Source organism: Schistocerca cancellata, chromosome 11, assembly GCF_023864275.1.
Source record: "Schistocerca cancellata isolate TAMUIC-IGC-003103 chromosome 11, iqSchCanc2.1, whole genome shotgun sequence".
NCBI classification, from domain to species: Eukaryota; Metazoa; Arthropoda; class Insecta; order Orthoptera; family Acrididae; genus Schistocerca; species Schistocerca cancellata.
In genome coordinates this window covers 104,082,933-104,106,977 of record NC_064636.1, presented here as the reverse complement: position 1 = coordinate 104,106,977, position 24,045 = coordinate 104,082,933, and the positions used below count along the sequence as shown (strand labels likewise).

General features: G+C 41.7%; 1 protein-coding gene across 1 annotated transcript in view; it reads right to left on the bottom strand.

Annotated features, from left to right (window-relative positions):
• The window catches only part of LOC126108285 (uncharacterized), a 235,549-nt gene that overhangs the window by 132,619 nt on the left and 78,885 nt on the right, over nt 1–24,045 (bottom strand). The window contains exons 8-9 of the mRNA XM_049913509.1: nt 14,850–15,057; nt 871–1,048 (exon numbers count right to left, since the gene is read on the bottom strand). Of these exons, the coding sequence (XP_049769466.1) occupies nt 871–1,048; nt 14,850–15,057 (386 nt within the window). The remainder of the gene's footprint in view (nt 1–870; nt 1,049–14,849; nt 15,058–24,045) is intronic.

Genomic DNA, 24,045 nt, shown 5'->3' with positions numbered 1-24,045 from the left:
TGTAATTTGCCAGCTGAAGATGGGTGCAAACCCGAAATGCATATTGGCATAAATAAAACGCATTAAAAAGTGGCTGGTTGCTGTATTTTTATAGTGAAATATAATAAGAAAGATTTAAAAATAATAAAAAATAAAAAAAACTGTAAAGTACCCAACAAGTTTCGAAACTACGACTGTCCACACAAGAAAGCCTTACACTGTACATTACATCATGCAACCAGTCTACAAGAAAATACTTTTTTTAACAATACTGAGGGTCACGCAAAATCCAATTTTTTTCCCCAATTACTTGCAAATAGTAGCTCACCATGGGGAATGACTGCAGGGGTGATACTTGGGATCTTAAACGAGCCCACGACTGGGGACCTCATTAGCGACTTCCAACGACCTGTACACACAATTTTGAACCTTTTCGAAAATGGTGAAAGGAATAAGGTTTATTGCTTACTACATTTCCACAGTTTGTGCAGTAAAACAGTAGCATTACAAAGATTAACATAGCTGCCAATCTTGAGAAGAGGTTGTCAGTAATAACACGACAAATATGACAGAAGTGTCTCAGAACAGGACACAAAGAGCAAGTCGAGTCTAGCGAGAACCACATTTGTGGTATTTGTGGCTATTCCTAGAGATTTTTTGGGCTTCAAACCTGTCATAATACCTAAGAATATGCCACATTCCACAATTCTGTAATAAATTGACATTAACTGTGCACTCCTTTGGAAAATCGTGTAATGTCTAATATCGACAAAATGCTAATCCTGTTAGCAAAGAGGGGTAATGGATGCCTCACTAAACAGTTAGTTGACATCAGTAATTCCCAAGTTGCTGTGAGACGAGATAAGGTAAAGCTCAGAGCAGGAAACATACCTCGAGGCTGTCAGTCGAGGCCCTGACCTCCGCATCTTTTGCACCTTCCGTCCCGGTCGTATCAGTCGTCGCCACAGAAGACGTGGAAGACGCCAGCAGCACGTCTGAGCGAGTGCCTCCCGCTCCCCCGTCTCGGCGCTCCACAAACGGTGCGTCACCTTCGGCACACCAGCTGTACCTGCAGGGAACAGCGATCGAATCTTAACGGTGAGAATATTTAGGGAAAAAAAATTTCAGCCATTATCAGATACAGCTCACAAAGATTTACGATTTCCTTCAAACGCTATATAATTCACAAAGATTTCCGATTTTTTCAGCAACTGTGGTATGTACACTGATGGAAAAGAAAAAAAAATTAATGTACAGTAATGAAATTTTGGGAATAGATTTGTCTAGATAACATATTTAAGTGACTAACACTACAAGATCACAGGTTAATGTAAGCATGAAATAAGTCATTGCAAATGTGAAATGCTGGTACATTAATAACCAGTTTAACTGCCAGAATGTCAATTGCAAGCATTCAAACGAGTATGGATTATGCTGTACAGTTGCCAGATGTCAGTTTGTGGGATGAAGGTCCACGCCTGTTACACTCGGTCGGACAATAGAGGGAGGATTAATGTCGGTTGTGAATGACACTGGAGTTGTCTTGCGTGCTCGACAGGAGACAGATCTAGTAATCGAGCAGGCCAAGGCAACATGTAGACACACTGTACAGCATCTGGGGTCACAGCAGTGGTATGTGGGCAAGCGTTATCCTCTTGGAAAACACCACCTGGAATTCAATTCGTGAATGGCAGCACAACAGATCAAATCACAACACTGACATACAAATCTGCAGTCAGTGCTTCTGCTGCCATAATGAAACCACACCCCATACCATAGTCCCAGGTGTAGGTCCGGTGTGTCTAGCATGCAGAGAGGCCGGTTGTAGGTCCTCGACTAGCCTCCTCCTAACCAGCACACGGCATCACTGGCACCGAGGCAGGACCAACTTTCATCAGGAAATGCAACAGACCTCCACCCTGCACGCCAACGAGCTCTCACTTGCCACAACTGAAGTCAAAAATGGCGGTGATTTGGCATCAGTGGAACTCACACTACAGGGCATCTGGCTGTCCTTGAAGTAAAGTACTTTTAACAGCTCATTGTGTCATTGTGGTGCCAACTGCTGCTCAAATTGGGAAAGTTGGGAGTCCTCCACTGGCTTGACGCTTGCTTGGTTTCTAGGTCATACCCGTAACACCAATTCTCATCCCCTGTAATGACTTTGTTCGAGAAGTTTGGATCACGTGCAATCTCTGTTTTCAAGTCCTGACACTCAATCATGCGGATGTTTTTTTGCTCCTGTTTGAGAAGGCGCAGAACAAATTTGGCAGCAACACATCTCGTGTGCAAATCCTCATTCAAAATCTGCTGGCACGAGCTCCAACTGATTCCTGTCTCTGCTGAAATTTGGTCGATCGTTTGGCAATGATCCTTGCAGATCTTTTGGCGGACCTTTTCAATGTTCTCCTGATTTCGCAATGTTGAAGGGCGTCCAGAACGAGCTCGGTCTTCGACACACATCTCACCACGTTTAATGCGCCCAAACCACTCGAAAACCTGTGTGCGGCTCATAGCGTCCTCCTGGAAAGCTTCCTGAAGCATTTGGTCTGTCTCCATTGCAGTTTTTTTAAACAGGAAACAAAATTTCACACACACTCTTTGTTCTTTTAAAGTTGCCATAACGACTTCGCAGAGGTAGCCCGCCAACAGTCAGAGAAACACAATACCACACTTGCACATTCAGCTCTACACTGACGCCGTCTGCACAGCTGTTTCACGAAGGTCTCTACTAACACCATCTAGCGTGACAACCCTGTACAACGTCTACGAGTGGCAGCACCCACCAAGTCCAGTTTTTTTTGGGTCCCCCCTCGTAAAGTCCGGGAACACTTTCAACTATTCTTGCACAAGAACCAAACATTGTACAGATATCATACATATGTCATTTTAAAGAGAAACCCTGAAAGTTTTTTTTCCATGTATACCACCGCAGCGTAGTTTGGTAATTTGCCGATAGTCAGCGCTAGTCGCAAACATGGCAAGTTCAGGTGCGCAGCGAGCTTTCTGTGTGTTGGAGTTTGACAAAAACAAGTGTGGTACAGCTGTTCAATGGATGTTTAGAACCAAGTACGGTAAGAAGTCACCAACAAGGAAGGCCACTTACCATTGGCACAACAAATTCGCTATGACAGGTTGTTTGTGCCCGGCAAAGAGAAGCGGACGTCCCAGTGTGAGTGAAGTGAATGTGGAGCGCATACGAGAGACATTCATTACGAGTCCAAAGAAATTGGTGCGTCCCGTAAACTAGAAATGGCTAAAATGACAGTGTGGGAAGTCCTGCAGCAGAAGCTGTCTATGAAACCATTCAAATTGGAGCTAGTGCAGAAGCTCAATGACGGCGACAAAGACAAGCGTTTTGAGTTTCTTTGCATTTGAAACAATTGAAATGGCCTCCCGGATCACCAGATCTCACTCCGTGTGACTTTTTTCTGTGGGAACCCATTAATGATCTGGTGTATGTACCGCTTCTACCACGTGATGTAGCAGAACTCCGGGAGAGAATACAGGAAGCTACTGCCACAGTCGGCGATGCCGTGCTGGGACGGGTATGGCAAGAATTCGATTACCGTATTGATGTCTGCCGGGTCACTCATGGTTCGCATATCAAATGTTTGTAAAAAAAACCTTTCAAACTTTCTCTTCAAAATGCAATATGTATCACATCTGTACAACATTTAGTTCTTGTGCAATAAATAATTGAAAGTGTTCCGGACTTTATGTACACCCAAATGAGGAAGGTACTGACGTCTGCTTATCTGAGTTATAAGTCGGTAATGAACTTCCAAAGATGACAGAGTGATGTGGCAAAACTGCTTCAGTGCTATAAAATATTCCAATTGTGAACTGAATTTTATTTAAAAAATCCCAAAGGTTAGTGCATGTTTTAATCTGTCACTGTACTTATCGTATGTGGAGTACAGCAAAATTTCAATGACAGAATGAAAGAGTTACCACCAAAAGTGTTGGCAGCAGAGATGATGACTGGCGAAGAGCAAGTCATCTACTACTATCATTCATATTCCACATTGTGCTGCAATAGTTGCTCATACTAAACATACATGTTGACCACAAACTGAGCTGCTCTTACGAATATGTTTTTTATTTCCACTATTAGTCACATTGGTCAATAGTTATTGAGTGACAAGTGTTTGAAATCTGTGTGGACTGCTATAGCTTGTATCAGAATGCCTTTAACACGCTGACTGCAGCACACTTAGTGATGAGTGTTTTGCTGCCGTGCCAGACCTGGCAAGTGGTATTAGATGTGAGGCTCTGCTGTGGCTGACGGCGGTAACACAGCAGTCACTCTGTTAATGATTTTAACTCCCATTACGAAACAGCTCTATTTTAAGAAAAGCTAGTTTCCATGCATCTCAATGTTTATGATGTCATATCTACTGAACTGTACAATCATACAATTTAAAAGATACACTGAGTGGTATATGAGGTGTGTCAGAAAAGAAATGAGATAGATTTTTTTTTTTTTGCCAAACAACAATTCTGTTCTCTTCAAAGTAGTTCCCTTTGTAACTACACAGCGGTGGACTCACCATACCCAGTCTCGGTAGCAGTGCTGAAAGGCTTCAACTGGTAGGGCCTTTAACTTGTCAGATTCTTTTGAATGTTTTACAGAGTCTAAAAATGACATCCTTTTAAGATATTTTTGAAATTCAATGTTGTCAAATTAGTGCACTTTCGTGTCCCTTTTCATGTGTGGAAATAAGAAAAAGTCACACAGAGCTAGGTCAGGTGAGTAAGGTGCATAGGGCAGCAGAACCGTGCCATCTTTAGCCAAAAACTGTCTAACAGAGATGGCTGTGTGTGCAGGTGCGTTGTGGAAGAACCAGTCTCCTGTTTGCCACAAATTCACTGAACTGCGTGCCAAATTAACCCACTAATCTCTGGCAGTCAATCTACTGTCTGTTGACAGTGTGAGAACAAGCTCTCGAATTTTTTTCAGTATTTTCATCTATTCGGTCATCTACGGACGTCCAGAATGAGGTTTGTCAGCAATCGACACGTCACCATTTTTAAATCGAGCAAAACACTCGCACACTCGAGTTTTTTCCTTAGCGTCATCTCGGTAAACTGTTCTCGACATTAAAATAGTTTCAGCAGCATTTTTACTGAAGAGAAAACAAAATTTCACAGCTGCACATTGTTCACTTAAACTTGCAATCATAAAAAATGAAACAACAACAAAAGAACACTAGCAAAAACAATCACTGCAGAACAAGCCAGGTCGCCAAAACAGGCGGCACTGAACTGGCAACTAGTTGGGCTATACACGCCTAGTGGTAGAAAAGCATACTACACAAACTACGCCCACTGCAATGTTATTCGTATATAATACAATCAAAATCATTATATTTTACTTTCATCAAAGTATCCTCCTTTGGATTTAATGAGTGTCTCACAAACTCTAGGCATGCAGTCAATCGGTTTTTGTAGGTATTGTGAATCTATATGACTCCACACATCCTTAACAATATTCCAGAGATGTTCCCTGCTGGATATATGAACTTCCCCGATGCGTCTGTCCACTTCATCCCAGACCCATTTCAATGGGATTGCAATCGGGGCTTTGGAACAGCCGTACCATATCATTCACTACTTTGTTTTTTCTTTTGATGCAATGCAGTTCGTTCAGTATGCCGACAGATATTTTGTGTCATTATCATGTTGTAAGGTGAACCCTTTTCCTATTAAGTGCAATCCACTTTGTTTTGCACAATACTGAAGTATGCGGTGGTACTGCTTCTGATCCATACATCCTTCTATTTTCACAATGTCACCAACTCTATCTCTGGCAAAACATCCCCGAACCTCAATAGAGCCTCCACTGTGTTTTAACTGTACGTAGCACACCCTGCTGGGCTACCCCTTCCCCTACAAATTGGCAAACAAATAGTCTTATTCTGGTTCCAAAAAAGTCGAATTTCGATTTGTCGGTGAACACCACCTTCATCCACTCTTTCGATGTCCAATTACGATGTTTTCTAGCCCGTTCAAGTATCTTCTGTTTGTTTATGGGTCTTAGAAGGGGTTTTCTTGCGGTAATACATCCTTTCAAGCCAGCTTCAGTCAGTCTCCTTTTTACTGTTGCAACAGATATTGTTGTCATATGCATTTCTACCAATTCTGAATGAATTTGGGGTGCTGTTTTGTATCTGTATTACTGGTAATTCTGATATATTTATCATCACTTTTAGTTATTTTACGAGGTTGTCCTGGTCATGCTATGTCCTCATCGCAACCTGTTGTCTTCTGGCGGTTAAGGGTGTATTGCACTCCCACTGTACACTCACTACACTGTTTCGCAATTTGGTGAATAGATAAACCTACTTGGCTAAGTGCTACAATTGCAGCAAGTTTTTTTATAGCTATCTCCACTCCTGAAGGCATACTAGCGATGTGCACACTTCAATGTCATGAAGAACTGACGTGCAGGAACTAAATGTTATGTAGCGCAGCAACACTTGCCATTCACTGCATACACCACATCACTACATCCCTACACAGGTGCACCAAATGTGGCCTCTGTCGGCAAATAGGTAAACAAAGATATCAGATAGGTACATAACGTTTATATACAGGGCTATTACAAATGATTGAAGCGATTTCATAAATTCACTGTAGCTCCATTCATTGACATATGGTCATGACACACTACAGATACGTAGAAAAACTCATAAAGTTTTGTTCGGCTGAAGTCGCACTCTGCCGCCAGAGCGCTCGAGAGCGCAGTGAGACAAAATGGCGACAGGAGCCGATAAAGCGTATGTCGTGCTTGAAATGCACTCACATCAGTCAGTCATTAACAGTGCAACGACACTTCAGGACGAAGTTCAACAAACATCCACCAACTGCTAACTCCATTCGGCGATGGTATGCACAGTTTAAAGCTTCTGGATGCCTCTGTAAGGGGAAATCGACGGGTCGGCCTGCAGTGAGCGAAGAAACGGTTGAACGCGTGCGGACAAGTTTCACGCATAGCCTGCGGAAGTCGACGAATAAAGCAAGCAGGGAGCTAAACGTACCACAGCCGACGGTTTGGAAAATCTTACGGAAAAGGCTAAAGCAGAAGCCTTACCGTTTACAATTTCTACAAGCTCTGACAACCGATGACAAAGTCAAACGCTTTGAATTTTTGGCGCAGTTTGAACAGCTCATGGAAGAGGATGCGTTCAGTGCGAAACTTGTTTTCAGTGATGAAGCAACATTTTTTCTTAATGGTGAAGTGAACAGACACAATGTGCGAATATGGGAGGTAGAGAATCCTCACGCATTCATGCAGAAAATTCGCAGTTCACCAAAAGTTAACGTGTTTTGTGCAATCTCACGGTTTAAAGTGTACGGCCCCTTTTTCTTCTGCGAAAAAAACGTTACAGGACACGTGTAGCAGGACATGCTGGAAAAGTGGCTCATGCCACAACTGGAGACCGACAGCGCCGACTTCATCTTTCAACAGGATGGTGCTCCACCGCACTTCCATCACGATGTTCGGCATTTCTTAAACAGGAGATTGGAAAACCGATGGATTGGTCCTGGTGGAGATCACGATCAGCAATTCATGTCATGGCCTCCACGCTCTCCCGACTTAACCCCACGCGATTTCTTTCTGTGGGGTTATGTGAAAGATTCAGTGTTTAAACCACCTCTACCAAGAAACGTGCCAGAACTGTGAGCTCGCATCAACGATGCTTTCGAACTCATTGATGGGGACATGCTGCGCCGAGTGTGGGAGGAACTTGATTGTCGGCTTGATGTCTGCCGAATCACTAAAGGGGCACACATCGAACATTTGTGAATACCTAAAAAAACTTTTTGAGTTTTTGTATGTGTGTGCAAAGTGTTGTGAAAATATCTCAAATAATAAAGTTATTGTAGAGCTGTGAAATTGCTTCAATCATTTGTAATAACCCTGTACACAACATTCTTGGTTGGATACTATAGTATCTTGATGACCACAAAAAAAATCATGACATGTGTATAACTTTTGTACTATTCCTTTGCTTCCTAAACCGTACCTACAGTATTAGACCTTATCTACAGAGAACTAGATGTCATTTATTAGGTGTATTGAAATTAATGAGCAGTAGTGTATGTTACTTGGCAGTGACACACCGTGAAAAAGTTATTTCTGTTCTTAAGTTTTGCACACTTGTAAGCATTTATAGCTGTGTATATTCCATTATGTATGTGCAACTATGCTCACATGCTCCCATTTATGCTTCCATATAGGACAAACACAGAGAAATTGTACAACGCCCTTCCGAGAATGCACGGATGCCCTCCAACTTAAACACTTAAAGAAGTCCAACTTTGTGTCACCCAATGCCTGTGATGAATACTCCATTCATGAAATTGGTGATAACTTTTCTGTGCTGTACATTGCTGACATAGGGTTACAATGGCTGTCCTTGAACAGTTAAAGACTTACATCCACAAGCTGGAGTCACCTCAAAAACTCCTGAATGAACAAACTGAATCAATGCAGAACTTTTTCTTCAAGAATTTCTAGGAGATCCTGACACCAAAACAACCTATTTAAAAGTCGTCCTTGTGCATAAATTATTATTCTGTTGTTAATTTAACGACAGTCACTGATTACTCAGAAATGTTTTGCCTTGTGTTATTTATGTTGCCGCTGTAGTGGTTAATAAAAAAGAAAAAGAGAAGAAAATAGAAGAAAAGATTGAAAATGGTGGGAAGGAATGGTGAATGAAAAGGGGGTTTTAAAATCGTAAATGACCATGAAAAAGGGAAAGAATGAAAAGCAAATCGGACTTCATGTAACAGAAAAGCTATTGGACTTTGTGATTCGGAAAAGCTATTGTTGGGATGGTCCTTGTGGCGTTTTTGAGCAAAGGTTAAACCAATTTACACTACAAAAATTATTGAAGAAGAACAGAGAATAACAAAATGTAACTGACAGGGGAAAATGGCGTAGATAAGAGTTCATCCTTTACCAGATTAACATGTCTTTTTTCGTGCGGTGTCCAGGTCTTCAAAAATCTCCTACTTCATTTCTGCGTGGAAAGTCTGCTCCGAAATCTTGCAATAAGTTTCATTGCCCAGGAATGTCTAATGTATACAAAACCGTCTTGATATTAAATGCAATTTGTTTTAGTTGCTTCTCTCCATCCTCCGAATTTCATAACAACTTCCACAATGTCTACACATTAATAAGCTTTTTCGTCTTAATCAGATCACGTCTGCATTAAGCTTCCGCTCTCGAGAGACAATTAAGAAACGGATAGAAAAACAAAAAAAGTTACAATTTTAGTATTTTCTCTGCCATCGAGCGCTCATACCGCTGCGACGGTATAATTTTTATCTGAGGGAGCAAGTGCAGTGCGGTGAAATTCAAAGTCCCGCTACACCGCGGACCCACAAAGAACGGCTGCTTCACATATGGTAGTAATTCATTCGCTCTAATAATGATGTAGTAAATATTTTATTCCATTTATTTATGTTTTGGGTAACATTTTGATCAATATTACAAAATACATTGGCAACATAGAACAAACTTGCAGCTTGAAATGCTCACTTAAATCCATTATCTGTTCTATAAATCATGCGAAATGTACATTATCAGAAAAAATTTGTCAATGGATTATTTGAAGCAGTGCAGTTTAAATATTGTAAAACATAATATTTTTGTTTCATAACATTTTTGTTACTGGTAACTAAACTTCCTTTATTTCTGCCAGCACCATGAACACAGCCTCTAGCTGTGCATGGTTTAGACAACGTTTCTGTAACACCCCCATTTTATAATGAGCCTGCTTGAGCTTAAAAACTAGCTAATGGCACAGAAAATAAATTTTATCAAAATTCAATAAGGCAATAATGTAGCCAAATAAACCACCAAGCTTCCTAATTAATTGGGATTTTTATATATTCTATTTGTTAAATTATACAGTATATATTAATATCTTTAGTACTGCATAATTAGAGTTAAGAATTTGGAGGAAAAAGAAAAAAAAAGTATTATGCAGAGCCTGTTTAATACAATGTGTGACGTGTTTTAGAATCACAGGAGGGTAGATTTTTAGGAAGGAAGGAATAAAATAAATAAACAGGTAATGAAAAGCCAAGCTGGAATGTGCTGACCACTACCTGTGAAAGTGTATTTCTGCTACCTGATCCATTACTTGAATAGATGGAGGTTTTCAGCTAGTCAGCTTGGTTTTCCATTGTTATGTTAGAATGGCATTTTTAGCTGATAAGATATCACAAGGTTGGATACACAACTACATGCTACTGGAACTGTTCTGATACAGTTCGAGCACCACACGCGCGTGGCACCTGATAACTGATTAAAATAATGTTTGCAGGTTATGTAGTGCACACGCCTGATTTTTTTCACAACTGCGGAAACAACCAGTCACTAGTTAGCACCTGACAAGTGAAAATGTGTAGGTGGTAGTCATCGGAGTATGTGCAGTGGGGAAAAATGACAGAAGAAGTGGAATGATGTTACTGCATTAAATTTTGTTTTAAATTTGGCAGTTCTCGAGTTGAAACGATCTGCAAGATCTGACAAGTGTTTGGAGATGAAGCAAGTGTACTAAACAGTTAAAGGAGCAGTACAAGCGCTTCAAAGATTTTCACTTGTGAGTGAAGTTGAAGCACAATCAAGCGAGTCCTCAATATCCACAATGAGGTCGTTATCGATCACGTAAGGAGCACGGTGATGTAGGAAGGATGAATCGCAATCAGAGAACTTGTGGATGAGGTTAAAATTAGTACTGAATCAATTCATCTCATTTTAATCAAACATTTGGACCTCTGAAGGATTTCAGCACAATTTGTGCCGAAGATGCTAACAAATGAGCAGAAGCTACTTTGTCTGAAGATCACCCAGGATGTGCTGGATACTGTCAACAGCAATCCTAACTTTCTTAACACAGTAATCACTGGTGATGGGTCCTCCATTTATGGATACAACCCACAAATATAGTTCCAGTCCCGACGGAAGCATCTGTCATCCCCGAGACCCAAAAAAATGGAGGCAGTTCTGTAGCAATGTGAAAGTAATAAGAAGTACCACTGAGAACTTCTGCGTCACCTTCGTGAAGCAGTGAGATGCAAACACCCAGATTTGGGTTGTGTGCAGTTGGCACCTACACCACAATAGTGTATCTGCTCACTATTCTCAATTATTTCAGAGCTTTCTGGCAAAACACAACCTCCCTATTCCTCTGACCTAGCACTTAGCAACTTTCGGCTTTTCTATAAACTGATAAAGTCTCTGAAAGGGACCGTAATTCAGGACAGGGAAGACATTGTGCAGAATTCGACGGAGCAGCTGCGCACCGTACTACAAGAGGCTTTCTGGCGATGCTTCTGACAGTGGAAGTGGAGTTGGGAGAAGCGTGCAGTAGAAGCTGAGAGGGACTGTTTTGAAGGTGAATAGCATCAAACAACTGCATCTGAATGGAGATTCGTTTCGTAAATAACAGTCTGATACTTTTTAAACAGCCTTCATACAGAGCCCCATGCAGTTTCTCTGTAGCATTAATAGTAAGTTAGCAGATCCAGTGAGGTATATGAAGGATTTTTAATTTAACTTCTGACACTGCATCCACACAAATCTGCCCAGAGCTCCGAATCCTACCGACGACAAGATACGTGCCAAGTTTGCAAATTAAAGATTCTGTAGATCATGTCATCGTTGGATAGGAAATGACATTTAATCTCAATTAGAGAGTAAATACACAACGTGTGGCCTGCCTCTGTAGATGAGGTCCCTCGTGCAGTGGCGCCTGACTAGGAGATATGTCAGTTCAAATCCTGACAGTGGATGAAATGTTCACTGCCAGTATTTGGCCAGCACGGGGAGGAGAGATAATGGCATAAAGTTCCTCACACCAGTCTTTTTGCCAGTGTTCTAGATTAAATTCGAAACCTCTCTGCGGGGTCACACAAAGTGAGAGCCTGTAACACAGAACAGTAATCTGCGCATCAGACAGGGATGTTAAAAGCACGGTGTCCCCCTCGATGCTATTCGAGAGTAGTATGCTGCGTGCTAGCACGGTATTTGACCCTGTCCCTCCCCTTCGTCTGTAAGATAAATCCAACACCCCACTATACACATACTCATCAGTCACCCACAGGACACAGACACATATGTGACACTTCATAAAAGGTCAGAAGGAGGCAATGGTAAACCATCTGCCCTGCTATGTTCAGCCCCAGAGTATTGGATTTTGTTTGAAAAAAGGTGCATATCTGCAGGTCAGAAGAGCACTACACAATACTGTATTGTGAGGCTGCCACAAATCTTTGCATTTTATGTGCTACAGATCAAAGCAAAGTTTGCGGGCCATCACCTTCTGTCGAAGCTAGTATGACTCGACTCACTCATAATGATGTGCTACAAATGTTGCTCTCTCTGCATATCCAAAATAACCACAGAACTTAGGTTTGTAAAAAGAGAGTGCAGTACAGTGTACATGTGTCTAAATAGCACTGTCTTCAAATGCCAGATGGCTTCAAAGTAACTGTACGTGTCCCCCAGTCAACGCTTCGTGTGAGTAAAGAGTTTCACAAGAACGATGTTTTGTAAATCCGTGTTGGCTATGTGTCAACAGACCATGACATGTCAGACAAACATTCCTCGTCAAGGTGCTCCATAACAGGATGACAATTTCTGGCCTCTTGCTCACCCTGGACATCCCTGAGTCGAGTGACCTCCTTGTTGGCAACAAACTGTAGATTTCGTGCCTATTGTTCTCTGTTTACAAACACTGGCAACTATAGTGTTTTAAGCAATTATATGTAAACACTTATTTACCATAATTTTATAATGATTATCACATGTTAGAACACTAATGTCTTTTTAATGTGGCTTCATGAAAGACTTTTGCTTATGTGTTTTATTTACACCATTGGACATCGTCAGAATAAACAGGGGGAACCCAGTGTGTCAGCACTCAGCCACTGCCTTTGTGATTGATGCTTTGCATACTGTGGAGAGACAAGTAGGGCTAACTGTTGTTACAAAGAAACAAAAATGATTATTTCTGATTTTATAAATAGCTAAAATTGAATCTGCTTTAATTTCATATTTTGAACAACATAAACAGAAAGACAGTAAAAGTAATTTATTCATTTTTGCTTGTTGCGTTTCCTATGCTTTCCTGTATTTTAAATTTCTTTTGGTCAGTCTGCTGAAAAGTGTAAAAAGGGATTTTACTGTATATATTATCATTATCATATTTATTGAAGGAAAATATTAGCTCTTTGACTGTCAAGCTCATCAGCTGACAAACAAAGAAAAATTCTAGTAGACAGCCAAACTTGTTCTTTGACAGGATGCAAATTCTCCCCCTTTTACATACAAAAATCACGTATACTGGCGGGCTCTATCAGTCTTCACTGTGCTATCAGAGACTTGTAGTTTCTATAACAGGCAACAGATCATTGAAATGTAGTTTCTAAATAAGTTAGTAGATCTTGTCTGTTATAAGGAATTAAGCTGCTAGAGGGCAACAGCTGTTTGTTCAGTATGTAAAGAAATGAAAAGGCACGGTTTTGTTTTCTTGCAGAGAATGAAATTTTATTTAGATAAAAAAAATCTACTCACCAAGTGGCGGCGGAACACACACGTAGAAGACTGTTGTGATTGGCAACCTTTTGGAGCCAGTGGCTCCTTCTTGAGACAGAAGGGTTGAAGGGGAAGCAAGACAGATGAAGGAAAAGGACTGGAGAGGTCTAGGAAAAGAGGTAGATTTTGGGAAAGTCACCCAGAGCCGTGGGTAAGGGGAGACTTACTGTACGGGATGAGAAGGAAAGACTGACTGTTGGGGACTGCATCAGACGAGATTTGAAAACCTGAGAGCTTAAAGGTGGAAGACAGGGTAATATGCGAGACAGAGATAAGTACTAAAACATTGTGCACGAGTTAATAAGAGTGAGAAGCTAAGTGCATTGTACATAGCAGAGGTGGGAGGGGATGGTGAAAAATAGACGAGAAAGACAACAAAAGATGTAGAAAACTGAAATAGAGTGAAGCAGAGAGTAGTTGCAGTGAAGAGAAGCCGAGACAAAAGAAATTAACGTAAATTGAGGCCAGGTGGGTGGCCAGAAACAAGGGCATGTTGTAGTGCTAATTCCCATAATTGATTGTTTTCGTTGTTATATTAGAGAATGAAATTTTGTGTGAAATAAAGCAAGGTTTTGATGATAATGGCAGTAACAATGACAATACTGAAAATGATCCCCTGACTTTGTGCAAGAAAATTTCTGTTCATATCCAAGTTAGTATTTCTCATTTGTATTTTGTAAAACACTTGTTCAAACAATGCTTTACATTATGTTCTCATGTTTCTTCACTATCTGAACAATGAAATACTTTTTTTTTCTTGTTGTAGATTCAGTAAAATGAATCAAGTGCAAAATGTCCAGGAGCAAAGAACCACATGTCAATATGTATCACACCGAAACAATTTATTCTATATGAAAATAAGGCGCAATAATATCTAAAATTACTGTTTTAGTACGATAGGTTTCAACTACTGAAAGTTGAACAGTAGACTGTTATGACTAGAATGGTTATAAAGAATTATGTCGGTTTAGTGAACTTTAATATTTTTTTGCAAAACCTAATATTTGTTAAAATACAAGAAAAAACTAAATCCTCAAAGAAGCTCGATATATGTAATTCAGAAAATGTTAGTATCACAGTTACGTGTTGCATAGCCATCTTAATAAAAATTGAAAATCCATAACAATAGCTGGCATTCTAAGAAACAGACAAACAAATACGAAACTTATTTACAAGAAATGCTTTAACCAGAACTGGTTTATTCAAAAGAAATGAATCGTAGCAAAATCTAGAGTGGGTGCACACCGACCTGCCGGGCACGACGTCCTTCTTGACGACGGGGTGGGCAGGCATGAAGCTCGCCGAGAACTGCTGCCCCTGCGCGTGCGTGGCAGTCGCCCCGCCCACACCCACGTCCCCGTGGAAGGAGACGCGCTTCGGGGTCGCCGGGTCGCCGTTGCCCTTGCGGCGGCGACGGTGCCTCCGGAAGACGATGCCGTCCGTGTCGCCAACTGCCGCTGTGGAATAGTGACGACCTGGTCATCTCACTAGCTGTCCAATAACTGGGCACACTGTTAAGATCTTATTCTTTCCATTACACTGGATAGTGCAGACTTCAGCTGTAAATTAGTTTGTTTCTGAGAACATGGGCTATTTTCACACTAAATATTAATTCATCTGTATCCGTTGTTTACTTTATCAACATTTGATTTTGAAGCTTCATCTTCAGACATGGAGGTACAGTTATTGAAACTTAAATACATCCAGTAGCTTTACCATAGCAACCTCAAACGTAGTTGACTTAGAAGGTAATTATAATGTCCATAAAACATCAAAAAAATCGGTCCGGGTAGAAGAGCATTAAAAAAGACACAGTATGTGGAAAACAAGCTCTCAAAGTCTTTAAAAAAAAAAACAACAACAACAACAACAACGTTCACAAATGTTCTGTGTGTCCACCCTTCATTACACGGCACACATCTAATTGGTAGACCAATTCTGCCTGTACCAGCCGCAGCATATCAGGAGTGACAGTAAGAATAGAAGCTCTGATGTAGTGTCACAAGTCTTTTCGGTTCTGTGCTAGAGGTGGAACACATACATTATCCTCTAAATAGCCCTGCAAGAAAAAATTGTGAAGCGTAAAGTCTGGCAACTGTGGTGGCCATTTGAGAAGCACCGCGTGCAGTGTTTATGGTGTTTCCTGGTGCTGTTCTGCTTTACTGTACTTAAAGAGTAACACTGCCTTCTCTTTGGATGGCTGAATGTACAATATGTTAGCACTAGATCAGTGGTCGCCTTTAATAATAGTTACGAGCTGGACCTGCCAGTCACTTCCAGCTCGACTATTTGCTGTGCTCGGTAGCTTCTTTTCTGAAGTGTGAATGCCTCACTGAAAGTATGTGGCATTTCAGCCGTCTTTAGCTGTGTAAATTATTTTTGGCAGCAAGTTTGCTTTAAGCAATGTATTTTCTTCCGGAAACTTGCACAATTACAATTCACAACCATAAATCAATAACTTTTAATCTCGACTATCATCCAGAATCGACAAGTCTCCTTCGCGTCTTTACTACTACTGACAATCTCCGAACGGTCTGCTCGCGTATTCTATGGCGGCCCCTCCAGAGCACCTTCAACTGGTGGCAGCACAGGATAGTGCACTCCATCAACACGTGGTGAAGCCAGCTCACTGCTCAGGCTGCAAGCACACAGCTAACGCCTTATCTCACTGGATTCCGTTCAAAAGGAGACATATTTTGTCATCGTACAGTTTTTACGAAGTCCGTATACGGTATACACTGATGAGACAAAGCATTATAACCACTGCTTAATAGCTTGTTTCTCCATCTTTGGAACAAATATATCACTGATTCTGCTTATCAGGGATCCTACAAGTTTGTTAGTATGTTTGTGGAGGTATAGGTGGCATTAGATGTCCACGCACATCACGTAATTCACAAAAATAACGGGTTGCCGATTTGCGTAAGCAGTGATGGCGACCGACAGCGACCCAGATAGGTTCCGTAGGACCTACGTCAGGTGAATTTGGTCGCCGAGACACCGACGTGAGCTCACTATAATGGTCTTCAAACCACCGTAGCAAGCTCCTCGCTCTGAGACACGGACAATTATACTGCTGAAAGATGATATCACCGTTGGGGAAGAGAGCAAGCACGAAGGGATGCAGGTGGTTCGATTACTACGACATGTCCCGTGCAAGCGCAGGAGACTGTCTCCCACAGCATACTACTACTTCCACCAGCCTGCATCCGCGGTGAGTTGCACATTTTACGTTTCCACCTACCAATCGTCAAATCCCGAAGGTTCTGCACCCACTGCAATTGTAATTGTTGATGTCACTGGGTCAACATGAGAACGTGCAGGAGTGGTCTTCTGCAGAGCTCCAGTGTTTGACGAACAGTATGCTCCGAAACACTTGCGTGTGCACCAGCATTGTGCTTTTTCGGCAGAGATGGGACAGATCATCGTTTACTCTACTCTACAGAGCAGACAAGTCTCCGAACCCCACGTTCTGTGAATAGTCACGGTTGTGCAACCTAGTGATAATTTTACTGTCCTCCTACAGAGTGACACACAGGAGACTGACGGTTTTGAACTGCGTAGTACTGAGGGCGCGGTGGTGGGAGGTGGTCGTGGTGGGGATAGTTCTGATCCACACGAGACGCCATTTCATTCACTCAGTCACTACGTAGCAGTGGGACTTGCAACGTCGAGTGTTTGTCTATGACAGTTTTGTGAAAAGTGGTGAGTCTATTATTGCTACTTAGCGATTGTTTCGTGCGCGGTTTAATGTCGGTCGACATGGAGCTGTTCCCGAGCCGTAACAATCCTCAGATTGGTGGAAAACTTCAGATCAACCGGAAACATACTGGATAAGAAGCATCCTGGCCCGAGATGCAGAGTAACAACACCAGAAAATGTTGAAAGGGTAAGGCAAGCGGCAGTCAGAAGCCCAGGACAGCCAGCTAGACGTCGTGCTAGTGAGTTACGAATCAATCGTGAATCGGTTAGACGACTTTTGCATAAAGAATTAAAATTCCATCCCTACAAAATGCTCATTGTCCAACAACATAAGGAAACTGATTTTGCTGTACGAAAAGACTTCGCTTACAGAATGCAAGTGATTTTGTGATCGAATGAAAATGAAATTTTATTTATGAGTGATGAAGTTCATTTTCATTTAAACGGGTCTGTGAATAAGCAAAACCTACATTACTGGGCTCCAGAGCATCCACACCTTATCCACCAGCGTCCTCTACACTCAGAAAAAGTAACAGCCTGGTGTACTCTTGGCTCTGTTGGCATTATTGGACATTATTTTTTTGACGAGAATGGGGCCACAGTTACTGTTAATTCTGTTTGTTACAATCGTATGCTTGAAACATTCTTGAAACCAGAACTAAGAAGAAGACGAATCCCTTTAAAATGCATTTGGTTCCAGCAAGATGGGGCAACATCACACACCGCAAACATTTCAATGACAGTTCTTAGACGCATGTTTCCTGGCCGGATTATTTCACATTTTGGCAATGTTCCTCGGCCTCCAAGGTCTCCTGACTTGTCAGTATGTGACTTTTTTCTGTGGGGGTACCTTAACAACTGTGTCTATAGCCACAAACCACGAAATTTGGACGATTTGAAGAATGCAATCATTCCAGAAATTGCTACCATCCCTGCAGAGATTTTAGTCTGTGTGATGGAGGATTCTGAGAAGAGACTCAAGTCCTGCATTCGAAATGATGGACATCACCTTGACGACATTATTTTTCACAAATAACTTTGTTAACTAAAATGGCAAATAATGACCTTTGATTTTGTGTAAATAAACATGCATTAATTTTAAAGTTGGCCGAGTATTATTTCATTAAAAACCGTCCGTCTTCCGTGTGTCACCCTGAACCTCTTTCTGTAGATGCTCACGACAGTAGCATGTGAACAATGGACCAGCTTCGTCGTTTTTGAGATACTCGTTCACGGGCTCTGTGCCATAATACTCTGCCATTTGTCGAAGTCTCTTATCTCGATGGGTCTCCCCATTTGCAGCCTATATCACTGCTAGGGCGATCCCCCGTCTGTGTCTGCTCCGCTTACATACTTTTGTTACTACGTCACGTGTCCGCAACACCACCTGGCGGTTTCCAATGTCTCGGTGGGCAGTTGTCATAATGGTTTGGCTTATCAGGGTATATAAATTTTGTATTTTGTTCACGCAGCTATCCTCCATACTTCCGAGAGCCTAGCGGTGTGCCACGGCCTTCCCGTGGAAATGTTATGGGACACCACACAGATTAGAGGCCGTGAAACACGGCAAAATTACATTCAGGAAATCTCGCATCCAATTATGGAAATGTAGAGGGTCACCAAGTTTCTTGCTACATGTTTCGAGTTGCAGACTGAACCAAAATTGCAGCAAAGACAAAGGGTCCGTAACAAACGGCTGACTGTCTTGTTGGACGTGGCACAGAACACTTACCCTTAAGCTTTCGGCCATAGCCTTTGTCAGTAAAAGAAACACACAGGTCGTTCATTCACACATGCAAGCATATTGCATGTGCACATGGTCATTCTGGCACAAGCTGCCACATTGGTGGTCACGTGTGGGCGAGATGTCCTCAATTGTGCTTGGTGTGTCATCATTTTCTATATTTTGGCTGAGGCATGTTCAATCTGCACTAGTTCTAGAGGTAGACCTTGTGGGACCTGGCAATATCACATCCCTCACACTGTCCAAGGTCTGTTCAGACACACCCAGTCACAGCCTGAACATTTTGCGCTGCACACCACCGACGACGCTCCTCGAATGTCTTATACCACTTCACTGTGCTGTTGTAAACTGGTGACATCTCAAACTTACCACGAAAAGCTGTGTGTGTGTGTGTGTGTGTGTGTGTGTGTGTGTGTGTGTGTTGGGGGGGGGGGGGGGGAAATGTCCACTGGATGCCGAACCGCACAATAACACTGAGTTCAGTGTGAAACGGCGGTGGGGTGGGTGGACTGCTGTGGCCTGTTGTTGGGTTGTGAACCACTGAGGGCTGTGGCAGGTCGAAGCCTCTCCGTCGGTTCTATGTCCCCGGTTTAAAACACACACACACACACACACACACACACACACACACACACACACAAACACACACACACACACACACACACACAAAATCTGCCCACTTCGCTACTATTTCCACCAATTGCAGTTGGTGGTGCCCCTATCAGCATATTCCAAACTAATTTGCTGGCACAGCGTTCAAAAAACTTATTAAAGAATTAGTCTTTCAGATATTATATCACTTATTACATTATGTTTACCTCTTAACTTACACCAATTATTTCAAATGTTTCGTGGATTTTATAATTACACAGTGCTGTTACATCCACACAAATGATAAAAATGGATGTATATATGTTTGACATCTCCTCCTAAACCACTGGACCGATTTCAACAACCAAACTTGATACAAACATTTACTGTCTTGAAAGAATCACTGTGGGGGTAAGAACCATCCACCTATCAAGAAAAGGGGGGGGGGGGGGAGGGAAGAGAGAAAGCAGTGTAGCCTGCAACACAAGAATAGCTGTATTCTAGACGCCTGGAATTTGAGAATGAGAGCATTCAGAGACTTGCAACAAACCAAACAAATAATTTAAAATCTATACGAAACTTTCTTGCTGACGAACTCCACAAAATGATGATGAGAAAAAAAGTTTATCGCTTACTAGATTTTTCACTGTTCGTGCAGTAAAGCTGCCACATGAAGCACGATGTTCCAATTCATTACTCCTTTAGTACTAACTATATTTGTGACATATTTTGCAGGTACTATTAGCATATACCACTGAATGTACTGGAAAAATTAGGTTATTCTCCAATACTTAGTTCAGAAGATATGACATCACAAACACGGAATGTGTGAAAAACTACTGCCTTTTGAAAGACATTTAAATTTATTAGTTTGCCACTATTAACTTTATTCGTGATACATTTTGCAAACACCACCCTCATCTGCTGCTGAATACACCCACAAAAAGGTACCATTGTATAACACACAGTTCGGGAGACAGGACATAAAATACTGAGATCAGTGCAAAACTGCCACATCGTGCACGGTGTTTTAATTTATTACTTCTTTGCCACTACCTCTATCCACAACACATTTTGCAGACAGCATATATACCAGGCAATATACCTGCAAAATTATATCATTGTACAGAACATAGTTCATGAGGTGTGACATCAAACATGGAGCTGCATTAAAATACAACTGCAGAGTGAAATTCACTAGATAATGATGAAATATACGAGGTGCATTCAAGTTCTAAGGCCTCCGATTTTTTTTCTCCGGACTGGAAAGAGATAGAAACATGCGCATTGTTTTAAAATGAGGCCGTGTTCATTGTCAATACGTCCCAGAGATGGCAGCACCGTACGGCAGATGGAATTTTACCGCCAGCGGCGAGAATGAGAACTGTTTTAAATACTTAAAATTGCGACGTTTTCCTTGCATGACGGCCTGAAAATGCGAAAAGTGTCATCCAGGTGGGTGCCACGAATGTTGACGGACGACCACACGGCTGCCCGTGTGGCACGTTGCCGAGCAATGTTGACGCGCAACAACAGCATGAATGGGACTTTCTTTTCGTCGGTTGTGACAATGGATGAGACGTGGATGCCATTTTTCAATCCAGAAACAAAGCACCAGTCAGCTCAATGGAAGCACACAGATTCACCGCCACCAAAAAAATCTCGGGTAACCGCCAGTGCTGAAAAAATGATGGTGTCCATGTTCTGGGACAGCGAGGGCGTAATCCTTACCCATTGCGTTCCAAAGGGCACTACGGTAACAGGTGCATCCTACCAAAATGTTTTGAAGAACAAATTCCTTCCTGCACTGCAACAAAAACATCCGGGAAGGGCTGTGCGTGTGCTGTTTCACCAAGACAACGCACCCGCACATAGAGCTAACGTTACGCAACAGTTTCTTCGTGATAACAACTTTGAAGTGATTCCTCATGCTCCCTACTCACCTGACCTGGCTCCTAGTGACTTTTGGCTTTTTCCAACAATGAAAGACACTCTCCGTGGCCGCACATTCACCAGCCGTGCTGCTATTGCCTCAGCGATTTTCCAGTGGTCAAAACAGACTCCTAAAGAAGCCTTCGCCGCTGCCATGGAATCATGGTGTCAGCGTTCTGAAAAAATGTGTACATCTGCAGGGCGATTACGTCAAGAAGTAACGCCAGTTTCATCGATTTCGGATGAGTAGTTAATTAGAAAAGAATCGGAGGCCTTAGAACTTGAATGCACCTCGTATGTACAAGTATGCGTGAAATATGTTAAATATACGTGAAATATATTTGACACATATATATGTGAACAAAGCCTCAGGTAAAAATCTCATCCTATAGTCCTAGAACAATTTAAATATTTTTTGTGTACACAGTTAAGACCTGGATAGAAATACTGTAGGGGTATGAACCACCAGCCTGCTATTAAGGGCGAGTGTGATAATGTGGAGAGAGAAGGGAGGTCGAGGAGATGGACAGTGAAATATGCTCACTATTTTCATATACTTGAATTTAGCATATTTCGTGACAGTACTCACTTTTCCGTGGATGTTTATAAGATGATATTTGACATTTTTGTGTGGGCTTCAGTCGTCTAGTGGAAGTATGATTCCATAATGCCATTTCGTCGGCTGTGGAAATGTCCCGGTTCAATGAGTTTGCCTCATTTTTAGTGCTTCAAATACCATTTTTCCTAATGTGCTTCCTTCTTGATGTTTATATAAAAAAAAGTAGTAGAATAACTCATTTTTGCTGGTCACTTGCAAATTATTATAACTGAGACCTGTACCTTGTTCCACCGTCACACACCGAGTGTTCACTGCTGACCGACTACGGTTCAAGACGACTCTGGCGTCAAAGACATTTCACACAACACACAAGCTTCCACTTGTAACCACTCTTTGATATTATTCGTCACATCTACTAATATTAATCAATATGCTGTCACTCTCGAACATATACGCAAATTAGCATAAAATAAGGCAAATTACAATTCATAAAAAATATTCTGACAAAAATATAAGAAAACATTTACAACCTCCCGCACTAGATTTGGTATCGACAAATCCAGTAGAAAATCACACATCTCCCAGATCCATTACAACGGACAGCAAGAGGGAAGAAGGAGATAGACACAGATAGGAGGAGGAGGAGACAGACAGACAGATACAGATAAGGGCAGGGGAAATGGGCAGAGAGAGAGAGAGAGAGAGAGAGAGAGAGAGAGAGAGGTGACGAGATGGACAGAGAGGGGGCTAGAAGCAGGTGAACAGAGTGTGGGATGGAGAGAGGGAGGGGGGGGGGGGGGAGGGAGAAGATGGAAGATGGACTAACAGGCAACAGGGATAAATACATACCCAGACAATGCCAGGTACTCAGCTACTTTACTATATAAGAGAATGCCATAGTACAACAACAGGATGTACTTTTAGGTGTGTGCAATTTTAAAACTATGCCTAATGCTCAAAGATATAGCTGTGAGATGCTTTAAAATAAGCTGCTAATCAAGTAAACAACAAACACCAGAAATTACTGGGAAAATATCCAATATGCTGGGAAAAAAAAAAAAAAGGTGACACCTTAGAGTCTCTGCAAGGGTGGAGACCTATACACAAAATGGGAACAGAGACGATATTTTTGTTTACCTTCTGTTGTATGAAGTCTCACAGTCTGTGAGTGAATCAATCTCTCAGGTGGAATTTTGAATAAGGGAAATACTCTCTAGTGGCCTACCAGTGGCTACTGATATGGTTTGTAAAGATCCTGGTAGTGGTGTTTTTATGGGCAGATGTTTTATCGGGTAATATGTTTCAAGCCTTGGTAGAGCCAGCCATGACAAAACTCTTCTACTTGGGATATGAGACAGGTGAAAAAAAAAAGGAAGTGTTGACAGGCTCAAAAATTACCGAACTATCAGTTTAATAAGTCACGGCTGAAAAATATTAACACAAATTTTTTACAGGAGAATGGAAAAACTGGTAGAAGCCGATCTCACGGAAGACCAGTTTGGATGCTGGAGAACTGTAGGAACACGCGAGGCAATACTGACCTTACGAGTTCCCACAAAAGATTCGTTAAGGAAAGGCAAAACTATGTTTATAGTATTTGTAGACTTACAGAAAGTTTTTGAAAATGTTGACCAGAATATTCTTTCAAATTCTGAAGGTGGCAGGGGTAAAATACAGCGAGCAAAAAGGCTATTTACAACCTGTACAGAAATCAGAGGGCAGTTGTAAAAGTTGAGGGGCATGAAAGGGAAGCAGTGGTTGAGAAGGAAGTGTGACGAGGTTGCAGCCTATCCCTGATGTTATTCAATCTGTGCATTGAGCAACCAGTAAACAAAACAAATCAAAAATCTGGAGTACAAATTAAAGTCCAGGGAGGAGAAATAAAAACTTTGAGGTTTGCCAATAACACTGTAATTG